This window comes from Ictidomys tridecemlineatus, chromosome 1 (assembly GCF_052094955.1).
Source record: "Ictidomys tridecemlineatus isolate mIctTri1 chromosome 1, mIctTri1.hap1, whole genome shotgun sequence".
Classification (NCBI taxonomy): Eukaryota; Metazoa; Chordata; class Mammalia; order Rodentia; family Sciuridae; genus Ictidomys; species Ictidomys tridecemlineatus.
Window position 1 is genome coordinate 22,729,878 of NC_135477.1, and position 13,436 is coordinate 22,743,313.

General features: G+C 45.0%; 1 protein-coding gene across 2 annotated transcripts in view; it reads right to left on the reverse strand.

Annotated features, from left to right (window-relative positions):
* Sorcs3 (sortilin related VPS10 domain containing receptor 3) overlaps window positions 1-13,436 on the reverse strand; it is a 570,611-nt gene that overhangs the window by 309,435 nt on the left and 247,740 nt on the right. For both annotated transcript variants that reach the window (XM_078052889.1, XM_005333579.5), the window contains exon 3: window positions 9,799-9,898. In XM_078052889.1, coding sequence (XP_077909015.1) covers window positions 9,799-9,898 — 100 coding nt within the window. The remainder of the gene's footprint in view (window positions 1-9,798; window positions 9,899-13,436) is intronic.

Consider the following 13,436-nt stretch of genomic DNA (forward strand, 5'->3'; position numbering starts at 1 on the left):
TCTTTCTCTCTCTGGTTCTTCTAGCTCTGTCTCTTTCTCTTTCTCTCTTGTATAACAAGGAGAGCATCATTTACCTATATGCTTTTTTTATGGGAAAAGTGTTCAATATATGCTAGCAACTGTTGATCTTTCTCATGTCTGACTAGGTATGAGTCCTGGTCCCCATGTCTGGTCAGTCGTTGCTGCCATAACGACAGGTCCCTCAGAGTCTCCAGCCACCTTCTTTCTCCTAGCTCTCACTCCCAAATGAACATCCACTTAAATATGTCTTCCAGTGCAGGGCCCAGCCTTAAATGCCTGCACGGTGCCCTCCACCCCACAAGAAGATCCATAAATGTGTGCTGTCAAGGAGGCTAATCTACACCAAGAAGTAGCAATGAACCTGAGGTGACTCCACAGGTGGAGGTGGGGTGTCATGGGTATTCGATGGTGGAGGGACTGTCTGGTTTCTGGAGCAGACAGACCTGGATGGGAGTTCTTGTCCTCCCAGCTCTACCTGCCTTATGGAGCTTGGGAGAATATGGGTGGAAACTTGCTTTGCACATACTGCACAGGGCTTGGCAACCATCTTTTTAAATGAAATGAGATATAAACTATTAATAGATTCCTGAGAAGGGTGGATAGAGACCGAAATAGAAAGATGCAGAGGGGGCAGTTTTCATTTGGAAAAACTTTGCCTGATGCTGATTTGAGGGGAGAAGATAGATAGGTATGAGGTGCCCGGAAATGGAGACATCGTTCAGCAGAGGAAAAAGCCAGAGAGGTGCATTTAACTGGGGGGAAGGAAGTCAGATTGCTGAGCGCCTCCTCTGTGTCAGGTCTTCTGTCTGCATTGCATTATTTAATTCTCAAAGCTGTTTTAAAATAATAGTAGTAATAATTAGGTTCCCATTTGCAGCCAAGAAAGACTAAGGCTTAGACAAGTTAAATAATAGTTTCAAGGTCACACAGTGAGGTATGGGATGCACCGTGAAGCTCCTTCCTCCACACCCTCCTACCTCGCTGGGCACTAGCGAGGAACCAGAAATGGCTATCAAGTTCTAAACTGACCACCACTCTTTCCCATCTTTGGCAGCCCAGCAGGGGAGATAATCATGTGCATTTCTCATACTTTCATCCTCTCTAGCTCATTTCTTTCCTCTGTTTGGTCATCACCAGACAGTCGGAGCCATTTCTCTGAGTTAAACTCGTGCTGTGGAATGTCAGGGCTGACTGTCTGCATCTGCTCTCAGGAGGCCCTCCACATGGGACTGCTGGCACCAACTCAGGCCTCCATTCATCACGGAGGCCAGTGTCACAGGCTGCAAAACCAGCCCAGACCCCAGTGTGGAGGAAAGAGCCTCACTGGCTCCAAATCTGCCTCCGAGCCACTTGGCAGACCTGTGGCTCCCAGGATGCTTGCCCTTCATTACCCAGAAATGCTCCCCAGCAGCATGTGTGCTGAGAGCTGACTTCCGTCATTCTGACCTTGGACCCGTAATGGGGGGACGGGCCAGGGGCAAGATGTGCTTGCCAGTAGCAATCTCTCTGCTTGGTTGAGCTCACCGAGGAAGAAAAAAATAGAGTCATTTCTTTCTCTGGTGGTGGTGGTTGTTATCGTTACAGCGAGATCTACCTAAGGGGCAGTGAGTTCCATTTGCTGTATAAGTGAGCGCCGGAATGTTAGGAAGAACACAACACTCTGCCTTCTCAAGCTCTGTGCTAAAATTGCTCCTGTCTATGATGCTCAGAAAACACGCCCGGAAGGTCCAGCAAGGCTGGGGTGGAATGCTTCACTAGGGCTCTTCCCAGCCCAAGAGGCTGTCGGCGGCCTTCCTGACACAAGGTTCTGGTGCTATGAAGCCCCTGAAGCCCACTTTGGCTCCCTGAGTACCAACTCCAGCTCTGAGCTTTTGGTGACCTACACTGTCTAGCCCTGCTGGATCTCTCTTCCAACTTGTAATTGTCAACCCCAACATGCGCACTAAAATTCCCCTGCCTTCATTTATCTATGGGATCATTCTTTCTTCTCCCTCCTTCTCCAAATCCCAGGCTTCCTTTCAAAGTCTGCTCAATTTTTGCCTCGGCCTTTCAAAGGCTCTGACTATGCCATGGGATGGCATCTTTCTTCAAGCTCAGTGCCACATCCATTCTTTCAGATGGAGGTGTGCTACCTTCCTGCCTTCAGAGTGTGGAATTCCCATGATCTCTACTGGTGATCCCGTGTGGTTTGCTATCTTCTCCCTCAACTGCAGTACAACGTCCTCTCCTTTGTGTAGTTTCTTCATCTTCCTGCTCCTACTACCAGCTCTGTCCTTGTCGTTACCCTGTGCCCCAGACTGACATCTAACCCAGAATGGAATCCCTTTTCCTAGGACATTGAGCCATGAAGTCCATTAAATGACCCCATCAGTGTAATGGGACTAGCATCTCAGGTGCCAGCAAATGTTTTTTACATTCTTGCTTCAGCTCAAACCAGAGTTTAGAAGGGGTTTTTCTTTCCTTACTTTTTAGCTCTGAAGCTTCCATAATACTCTTTATGGAAAATCTTCTATACACATGCATACCGACACACATAAAACCTCAAATCAATAAAAAACCAATTAAAAAATGTGTTGGACAAACAAACTTCTAAAAAGCATAGTAAGTGGTTAATTTTTATTATTCCTCTTAAACGCATGGATAATCTTAGTGCAAATTCTATCTTTATTTTTAAAAATATGATATACTCGATGCAAATCCTAAAGGGCACTTTGGAGAAAAGCCAGGCTAGAGGTTTATATTCTTCCCATTTTCAAATAAAATGCAAAAGAAAAAACTAGTAATCATTTTAATGAGCCTTTAAATAAATTCTTGGCTAGCGCATGCTGCAGTAATTTATACAGGGAACCACATACATATATTTGCTGAGAAAGGGACTTTGTGACTAAAGAGTGAATTTCCAAGAATTACTCTAGATTCCTTTTCCTTTAAGTGATTAGTTTGAATCGAACCAGGCTTCATGGCCTCTCCATCACTGGGTCACACTCGCAAAGGCAGATGGAAACTTCTAAACCAAGTGTCTTTCCCTCATTGATCCTCCTTTCTTCTGACTTCTTAGCCCCTGATGAGGTCTGATTCTTTCCCTTTGGGGGAACAGGGGAGGTGGTGGAGCACACGCCAGGAAGAAAAAGACAGGGGCTCGGAATCGGTAAACAAAGGAGGTTTGATCCAAGTACCATTCTTTTATTTCTTCCTTTCTTCTTTTCACACATTTTCCTCTAAACACATCTCCTGACACGTTGCTCTAGCCTCTTGGTAACCATGTTAATTTATGAGGCAGGAAAAGCGAGATGGCTGTGAATTAACAAGAGTGGGACCATTTCTCTCCATCAGTGGAACAATCAATCTCTGAGGCAGTCAGCAGGTTTCGTTTTAAGAGACAGGGAAGAAGATGGAAAAAGAGGAGGTGGCAGCGTGCCTCCCGGGCGAGGCAGGATGAGAGGCTCCCGAAAGTCCAAAGGCTCTTGGAGCCACATCCTCCCCACCAACGTCTGGAAGCAGGCAGCTGGGCAGCAGAGGCCAAGCTCCCTGTGGTCAGCACCAGAGGCAGAGTCAGGTAACAGGGCTCATGGGGAGCCTGGATTCCTGTCTATAATCAGGATGCCAGCAAGTAGGCCAATCAGCACTGGTCCCCAGCAAGCAAGTCTATGCAGTGTTCTCCTTTGGCCCTAAAGAACACTTTGCAAATACCAAACTTTCACCCGTAGACTGACTTATTACCCAGAATATGGGATCAAAGTAGATCTGATATAGGATTCCAGACCTAACCCCTGATCTCCACATCCCAATATATTGAAAATATTTTAAAAATACAGAAATTTCGTATTAAAAATCTACATAGAAAAATCTCTTATTAAAATTAGAATATAACAAGGATGTCCAAAAAAACTGGCTACCCCAGGCCCTCATTTTCACATCATGGCTATCTGGAACTTTATGGTGGAAGGGCTTTATGGAAGGGCTTCCCGAGCCCCTGCCTGGCCCACATCCTCCCTGAGTACCCTCTGGCCCCAGCATGCGTGGAACTTGAGGCTGCAGGTCTACGTATGTAATCATTTTACCATGTGCATTCTGTCTGCCCAGGTGGATTGCACATTTCTGAAACCTGGAACCTCCCCCTCAAAAGACTCTGCTCAGAGTTACACACTTAACAGATTGCTTAACAGCCTCAAATTACCTTTCCATGTACATTTTTTTCCCCCTGCATTGACTTGCATAAGAGACTTCAATATCTGTGGGTGGAAGGAGTACTAGCCTGCTGTTTACTCTCCCCGACCCTCCAACAATCCTGGGAAACATGGGTCAGAGAAAGCGGGAGTCCAACACTTTAAAATGCTGTGTTATGTTTTGTTCAGAGGTTTCCCTGAGGTGTTAAAGAGAGCTCAGGTTTTCACTGCTGTACCTGGAGAACCACGCAGGCAACACCCAGCGCCGACCCCACACACAGCACTCCGTCAACAGCTTGACAGAGGAGGCTTGCTCATGGGAGAAATCTGACTGGTAATTCCCACTGTATTTCTGCAGGGTAGCCTGGAAGTAATTATCCTTCTCATGGCAAATCAATTAGGAATGGAGGATCTCACACTCCCTCCTCCTCTGAGAAGCTGCTAATCCTCTATCACCAATGAGCAGAAGATGCCAGGCAATAGGTGATTCCTAATAGCAGAATGACTACAACTCACTTGCTCTTGGTACCTGTGCTGTGGCAGCTAGCTTCTATAGTCAGAGTGATGAATGAGGATCCTGGACCCCCATTTGACTAAGAGTTTTACAAAAAGCAAGTGAGCTACCTGTTGAGCCTCAGTTTCCTCATCTGTCAAAGGAAGATGAAGCTACAGGCTCAGGGACTCACAGTGAAATTTAAGAGTATATGGTGGGGCTGGGTTTGTGGCTCAGTGGTAGAGTGCTCGCCTGGCATGCATGAGGCACTGGGTTCGATCCTCAGCACCACATAAACATAAAATAAAGATACTGTGTCTACCTAAAACTAAGAAATAAAATAAATATTATTTTTAAATAGTATATAGTAGTGACAATTAAAAAAAAAAAAAGAGTATAGATTAGTGAACTTAGCACTATGTCCGGAACATATCAGAGCTCAGCCAAAAGAAGGCATCATTCTAATCTGATGGCAGACCAGGCGGCAACGCACTTCTACTCTGCCACACTCCGCTCACATTCCTTGGCAGTCAGACCTGTGTATTCTCTCTGCCATTTCCAACACATTGTTTCCAAAGCTACAGGTGGCAGTCACCTTTGAGCCAGAGCAAATAGACCACAACATGCCTTCATTTCCCTGCCCACTCATGGATTCTTTCTCAATAAGATTCACTCCTGGGAATCAAGCCCCTCCATGGTAGAGGCCACAGTCCTCAGCCTGACTGTACAAGCCACAGTCCTCAGCCTGACTGTACAAACCACAGACTTGACGTGGACACTTGCCATTCTGCAGGAGCTTGAGGACAAGACTCAAATGGGAGTAATGAATTCTTTGGACCCAGGGATGTTTAATCTCCTTCAAAGAGAAGAAACCGGTCAGCCCCAATCATAACAGGGTCCTTCCTCCAGGAGGCAAACCCTACACATTCCTGCTTCCAGAACTAATACACTGCTCTTCATCTTTAAAGTGCCAAGATCAGAAACATCCAGCAATGCTGGGCTCTCTTAACAAAGTTGGGCTCAAACCCAGGTGATGAGCTAATAGGCTGATGACTAGAAAAAGGCAATGAGCCAGGGTTGCAGAATTCACGTCAAATGCAGTCAGGCCAGGTCAAGGTCATTAAAATAATGCTGACGCCACCACACCATGAGATGGTCTAGAACAACTCCAACTGGAGCAGCTCCGGGCATTTCATATCAATACCCTCATTTAGAAATATGATAATATAGCATGCTCATTGCCTGTGAGAAAGACAGTAGCCACTAGCCCACACCCCAATTCCCATAAGGAAGCCCAGCATTACAGAATGTATCTTGATTAATTTGTCCCCCCAAAAAAACGCCACTGGGAAAGCTTGTTTCAAATCCATCGTGTATGGTAATAGGGCCCAGGAGTAATTTACTGGAGTCCATTTCCTTATGGTGCCTGCTTTCTAAAGTGGATGAGAGATTAGAGAACAATGAAGCTAAACCTCCTAAAAAGGAGTTTAGCAAAGTAGGTGCTCTTATTGCTAACTAAAAGTATTTCTGGTAGAAAGAAACTACATGCAAGGAAACACTTCTGTTTCTACCTAATGGCTTATTAGCTATCTGTATTTGGAGATTTTATGTTGTCAAAAAAAAAAGTGTTAAGAAAGTCAACAGTTAGCTTTGGGAGCAACTATATAAATACAAGCACAATTTACTGTTTTGCCAGGGGCAACAGATCTCATCTGATGTATTCATAGCCTCCAAGGAAAGCAGCAGCCATCTGTTAAATAAATAACTCATTAGGTGAAAAGCAACTGCTTCCACGAGATTAACTGAAAAATCTGCTGGAGCCCACTGCCATTAGTGGCTGGTGAACATGGGGAGCTAAAGATAATTTGGGTACTGAAAGAATCAAAAGAATCCAGGTGACCACAGGTTTACCCTTCCAGATAAATATAAGAAGGATTTTTTTTAAGTGCACTATAAAGTCATAATGATGCAAAGCTCTCGATTAATAAATGAGAACATTTTCATTTCTATCAACCTGTCATTTTGCCTAAGAGGGTGGAGAAAGGGGAGTTCTGCTAAACCCAACACTCTAAGACAAAGCTATCATGTAGAATGTATGTGTCATTCTCATCCTGAGACTCCAAATACAATCTAAGCCACTTGGTGCAATGAAACAGATCTAATTTCATCTTTCCTTGGATGATTCAGAAAACACTTTAGTATCATACAGGGTCCTTATGAATATATATATATATTCCATAGCATCAGCCTGTCATTTGTCTTTCCCCAATCTGAGTGTCTGAGTGTGTGTGTGTGTGTGTGTGTGTGTGTGTGTGTGTGTGTGTGTGTGTGTGTGTACTGTCGACTTTCTGGGTGGCAGTGTCTCCTAGGTGGCAGTTCACTTTACTTTAGTGATGTTGCTCAGATTAGATGAGTAAAATAGACCTGGATTCTGTTTACTGGGCAATAATCCCTGTGAGAAATTGCTTCAGAAAGCCCATTGGCCTGGTTGTCACTTTGGAGAAGGACAAATGGGGACTGTATTTCTGTGCTGGTCATTTCCAGCCCACAGCACCAGACTTTACTTGCCCTTCCTCTCTCTCACTTCTAAGAACTTCTAAGTTGCACGAAGGAGAGTTGACAGTCAGGAGCAGAAGAAAAGAGCAAAAGACCAAAAGAGGCATCAGTATGATTGTCTCCAAGAGGCGACCCACAGGACAGATGGAAACCAAACTAGATGTGAGCAGGAGTGACCCTACCTGTGACACAGAGAAACATCCTCCAGAACCAGCTCATCTGTCACCTCCATGAAAATATGACTGGCCTTTCTGTTGTCCAGATAGAGGTTAGAGATCAGGGCTAATGGGCATCCACCATGTGCCAAACACCCAGTTCCTGCTCCCTGAGAAAGGTACACTCCCCCTGGGGCTCCATTTGACCCCAAGTCACTCATGAAGAGATGGGAAGAAAACCAGAGTGGGAGTCATGAGATGAGCTGAGTAACCTGGCGGACCTCAGCTTCGTCCTCATTGAGGAGGTGAGGGTGGAGGGAGAGTTAATACAGATTATCACTGACTCTATTCAGTCAACTTTCATCATGTGTCCATCATAAACTAGTACCAGCTGCTAGTTCTGGATCACGGAGCAATTTTGACCCCTTGGGCTACCACTAAGTAGAAAGAAAAGGTGACAAGTATAGACTGATGTGAATAACTCTGTGCTGAGAATTGAGAGTCCTGAGTTCAGATCCTGGGTCTTTTTTCTACCTAGACACATGGATTTAGTTTTCTCATCTGTAAAATGAGGCTGTTATTATAAACAAATGATTCTTTTTTTTTCTTTTGGTATACCTGGGGATTTAACCTAGAAGTGCTTTACCACTGAGCCATATCCCTGGCCCCACCCACCCCACCCCCTTTTTTTTTCCTTTATGAGACAGGGTCTCCCTAAGTCATGTAGGGCCTCAGTAAATTGCTGAGGCTGTCTTGAACTTGTGATCCTCCTGCCTCAGCCTCTCGAGCTGCAGGGATTACAGGTGTTCACCACCATGCCCAGCCTAGATGGGTGATCCTTAACCAAGACTCCATTGACATCTTGGACTCCTGGTTGGGATTTGGGGTGTTCATAAACCCCTCATTATATATGAAAACTTTCGTGGCAGAGACAAGTTTCTAAGAGGAGACCTAGAACTTGACTCACATCTGTAACATGGTCACAGTTCACAAATGAATAGATGAAATGTATAATCCCTTCCGGCTCTAAATCTTATAACTCAAATAACAATACTGAAAATGTAGACATGACAACCCTTTGAGACCTGGAAAACTAACTGCTCAACTAAACCCAGTAGCAGGGAGTCTCCACTGCCATCCTGATAATCAAGGCTTTGGTATTTGGCCAATGGCATAGTCTGGGAGTCTGGGAAGGCCTGGTGCTGGCTAGACATTTAGGCTAATCAATCCATCATTGGTGTTAAACCAGGAGCCAGCAATTCTGCTTCCTCTCCTTGCTGTGGGTATGTAGGGGGCACTGAGGGGAGGAGAGATGGGATGTATGTTAAGATGCTAAGGATTGGAGTCAGAGCTGCTCTGTGTTGAACTGCGTAAGTAATCATTCGCACACAGCCACAGTCTGGGCTCTACCATGTTGGAATCAGGGGTCAGAGACATGTGCACTGTGTGAGGAAGTTCACTCCTGAGCTGACCTGGATGGAGGAAGGGTTTGCAAAACTACTGAGAAATGAGATTGAACTGCAAGAGGAAAGCCCGAAAGTGTAATTTTTTTTTTTTTAGCTTTTTAGAAAAATTGAAATAACCTTTAAATGGCCATTTGGGTGCAGGTCTGCCTAAATTTATAAACAGGAGAGCTTTCCTAGCTGATAAAGATCACATTTACCCAAGTTCAATACATGGTACAGTATTTATTTGCTATCACCAACCATTGCTCCATGGAATCCAGGCCTCCTCCTCCTAGTAGGTCCCCATGGCCAAGGCCTGACCTTAGATGATGTCACCCTGCTTGCTAGTCCCAAAGAAAGAAAGAAGCAAAGGATCCAGAGAACCAGCACTGCCCTCTGGCTCAGAACTAACTCAGGATAAAGTTGCAGATCCAGAAGCCACCTCGCCTTCCCCTGGCAAGAAGGGGCTCCCTGTGAATAAGGTTCTATCAGAAACTAAACCAAGGTGGAGGCTGTGCAAAGACCCAATCAGAATCCAGCAGAACCCATGCCTGAATTCTAGGTCTGCTGCTTAGTACTGTCTGATTCAAGCTAGAGTATTACTGAGTGTCTCTGAGCTTCAGCTTCTTTACCTGTGAAGTGGGATAAGAATCATGTCTACTCTATAGATTCCTTGTTAGCACAAATGAGGTAAGACATGCAAAGCACTCAGCAGTGAGCCTGGCACAGGGGAACCCTTTACATGCTATATAATTTCACAGGTGGCTGTACTGCTGCTGTTGATATTATTATTATTGTTCCTCTCCAGGCTGTTAGAATGGCACTGTATGTGAAGTTTTGGGCATATAAATCAGGCACTCTGTAAGTGACTCCATGATTCCTGGGCTTTTTCTTAACTCCTGGCCCTAAGCAGCCCTGCGACTCAGCAGGAGAGTCCAGAGCCTCCTGACCCTGCCTCTTACCTTCCTTTTGTTGGTGGGATTGACGTAGAGGTAACTGAGGACAGTCTTTAAACCCACTTTGTCATTCAGCTTTTCATAGGTGGTGCCGTAATCTGTTGACCTGCAGTAAAAGAGAAAAAGAGAGAGAGAGATTGTTTTATCAAATGGGGTTTGTGTTTAAAGGGGAGCCAGGCTGTCCTCTGACCTGTATCTTTGTTCCCAAATCACATGAGTGCTTAAAAGTGTTCTTCAGAGATAAAAAGCCCCATTAATTTGAGAAGAGCAATTAGACTAATGCACCTGCTTACTACCTGAGCCTGCTCCCCTTCACTCCTAGTCTTTCACAGAGACCTACTTTCTTGCCCTTTGTGAAGTTGTACGATAAAAGGAGCCACTGGAGACTGCCTGCCTCCCCTGAGGCTCACTCTGTGGCTCTCTATAGGGTGCTGAGCAGGGGCATAAATTCCCTCCAACCAGCCCCTGATACAAGGGTGGGAAGTGAAGGCCACAGGGAAAGAGGCCAGACTGTCTCCTGAGGTCACAGAGTGCAATCAACTTTACACCTCCTCTACCAATCCTGAAATAAGGGGTCCCTCATAGAAACAGGAAGTGCTCAAGACTCTGTGCAGTCCAATGGCCCAATAAGACCCTGCTGGACAGAAGGTCCGATGCTTTAGAGACCTTTAGGAACAATGGTCCATGGTGGTCCACCGTGAAGAGTCAATGGCAGGGAATTGCTTCTAGCAGTTCATCATCCTAACCTAGTTATCCTTTGAGCTACCTGCTCCTCCTTTAAGCCTAATTTCTAGTGGATTGGCCTCACTGCTGTAAACACAGGTAAAAGCTCAAGGAACAAAGGCAGGCGAACCTCTGTTGACTCTTTCTCTTCCATCCTGCTCTCCCACGGTGGAGAAAGGAGAAAAGGTGGCAAACAGTGGGGTGTGAGTGGCCACCGAGCCATCCACACTTTCCGCCTAGTCCTGCTCCCACCAACCACACACCTCCCTCTGCCCAGTCCACCCATGTCTTCATTTTCCCACCTCCTTTGACTCAACTTGAGACACTTCTCCAACTCAGGCTTTAGGGATCAACTTGGTTTCTCTGGGATCAAATGACCACGTGACCATCTGTATGTACTGTGCCTCTCTTTCAGTTCCTGACTCTGGCTCTGAGCCTCCCCTGATGTTGGCTCCACCTGATGTTGGTACCACCCACTCCTGCCCTTTCTTTGAGACTTCATCCACCTTACCTCTCTACTGTGATCCCACTTTCGGCCACGGTTAGCTGGAGAAGACTAGTTAGCAGAATTACATGACGGCTTATCTCCACCTCCATGCCACCTGGCAGATTCCTTGTCTTCAAGCATGAAGCTAAAATGCCCATCCTCACCTTCCCTGCTAAGGAAGGCTTCCCTAGCCCTCTTCCCATACCATTCACCTCTCTTCTGGACCAGCACACATTCCCCCCATCCTTCTGCCTCTTTGCTAACTCTGCAACAGGGTCATGATCATTTCCTTTACTTTCTGTTTCCCCAACCACAAGGTAGACTCCTCAAGGATAAGGAGCATCACTGAGGACTAGGATAAGGAGGAATGTGAACGTTGGCTACAGCAAATCTCTTTCATTCCTAGATCTGCAGCTCTCTCCTCATGACCAGATGCAAGTTACTTAACCTGCTGGCGCCTCAGGTTACCTGAAAGATGGGAATACTTTAATCTCACATGACACTCAAAAGGATGAAAAAAAAATAGATACGTACATAAATAAATAATTCTTAAAAAAAATTTAAAAGGATAAAAAACAAAACAAACACCAAACATGAGAAAGCTCCTAACAGGATGCAGATAAATGGAAATGACTGAAATGTTAAAATAATAAATGAAAATTAAAAGGCACTTGTTCATTTCTTTTTTTTTTCACCAGAAGATACAGAAGGCTTTATGCATCACACACAGCCAGTTCACTCACTGAATAAACAAATTTCAGGATCTCCAATTCCTTCCTTAAGCTACTGGCTCCACGGGGCATCAGTTCTGCTAACTTTAATAATCAGACCCCCAAAAGCTGAATCCTCATGCTCTGTCTCCTGCATACATCAGGCACAGGGCTCTGGGAACCACTCCCAATCTTGCTTTTTGCCTTTATCTCTCGAAACCAGTTCAGACTCTGACTCTTAAAGCTTCTGTCTTCTGAATAACTTCAGAATTCTGTCTTCTGAATAACACTAGGGTGTCCTTTCCATTTTCATGCCATGGGTCTTGCAACAACCCCCAACTCAAGTGTTCTCCCTCCCCATCCTCATGCTGTTAACAGGTTGTATTTCAATGGCCCAGATCTATCCACCTTGCTCCTTGGGAGCAATCAACTACTACATGTGTACAGTCCAGCTTCATCTTACAAGCACTGTCGTGTAAAATTTGGCTTCAACCTCTCTCACTAGACCCATTTCCAGCCACCTGCTTCTCTACATCTCTCTCAGAAGCCTCACTAAAACCCTTCTAAACATGTCCTGTGTTTCCACTGCCCCCCACCTCTGCACCTCTCATTCCCTTTGCCGGAACCAGCCATCCCCCACTTCCTCTTCTTGGCAGATTTCTCTCCAGCTTTCAACATCTAACTCTAACCCTGTGGCCCTTCTCACTTTCCTACTAGGAGCTTAAACACAATTTCCTGTGTGTTCTCGTGGCCCTTGGCACATATTTCTATTTTAGCACTTATCCTGTCATTTGAGTGGCACTATCTTTATTCTGAGACCTCCTCCTTGACTGTGACTCCCTTACGTGCAAAGAAAGTACAAAATAAGTTGGCTTTTGTATTGTTGGCTTAGTCTTTGTCTATGAGAGCAAATGAATGAATGAATGAGGTTTTCCAAACATACTCACAAGTTTTTACCCAACTACTAAAGTTAGTGGTAACTCAACAAATAGCCACCCCTAGGAAACACACTTGATACTTTGGATGCTGGCACAACTGGTGCAGAATGGTACAGTCCAGCAGTGTCTACTGGCAAGGAAGGCTCTGTAATTCACTCATACTAGAATTAATGTTAAATGACCAATCAACCACCGCCCCGGGCAAATGGTGTTCGCCGCAGCAGTGCAGGAGACAAACCATAATCTTTAGAGGCTGTCAGTTGCATACTTTTATTAATCCAAATAAAATCTTTTATAGAATGAATTATTTTTTGATTTATGTTCCTTAAGGCATAAAGACAGCATGTATGGAGAAGGAACACCAAACATTAAATCTGAAAATCCAACTCCAGGGCTGATTCTAAAATGACTCAAAGTGTTTCCCTGGACAAGCCCCTTCTTTAAACCTGTAGAAGAAAAAATTATTCTGACACTTGTTAAAATGGTAAGGTATGCTTCATTCAAGACCACTGCAACAGGTATAAGGCCCACTGCAACGGGGTTTTGCAGTAGAGGAGAGAGATTGGACTCAACTCTAAATACAACAAGGAAAAGTGAAATTTATAGTCAAGGAATGGGGGGCAGGGTCAGTGGATAGAAAATTACGGACAGGGTAGGGTACTTCTTTGCTAATAATCCTAATAGGATTCTTGTTAAACGCAGGCCAGGGTGATCAGATGTTACCTGGGGGACAGTGGAGGATGAGGACTTTGATCAGATATCAAGGCTAGGAGATTCTCAGAAAAA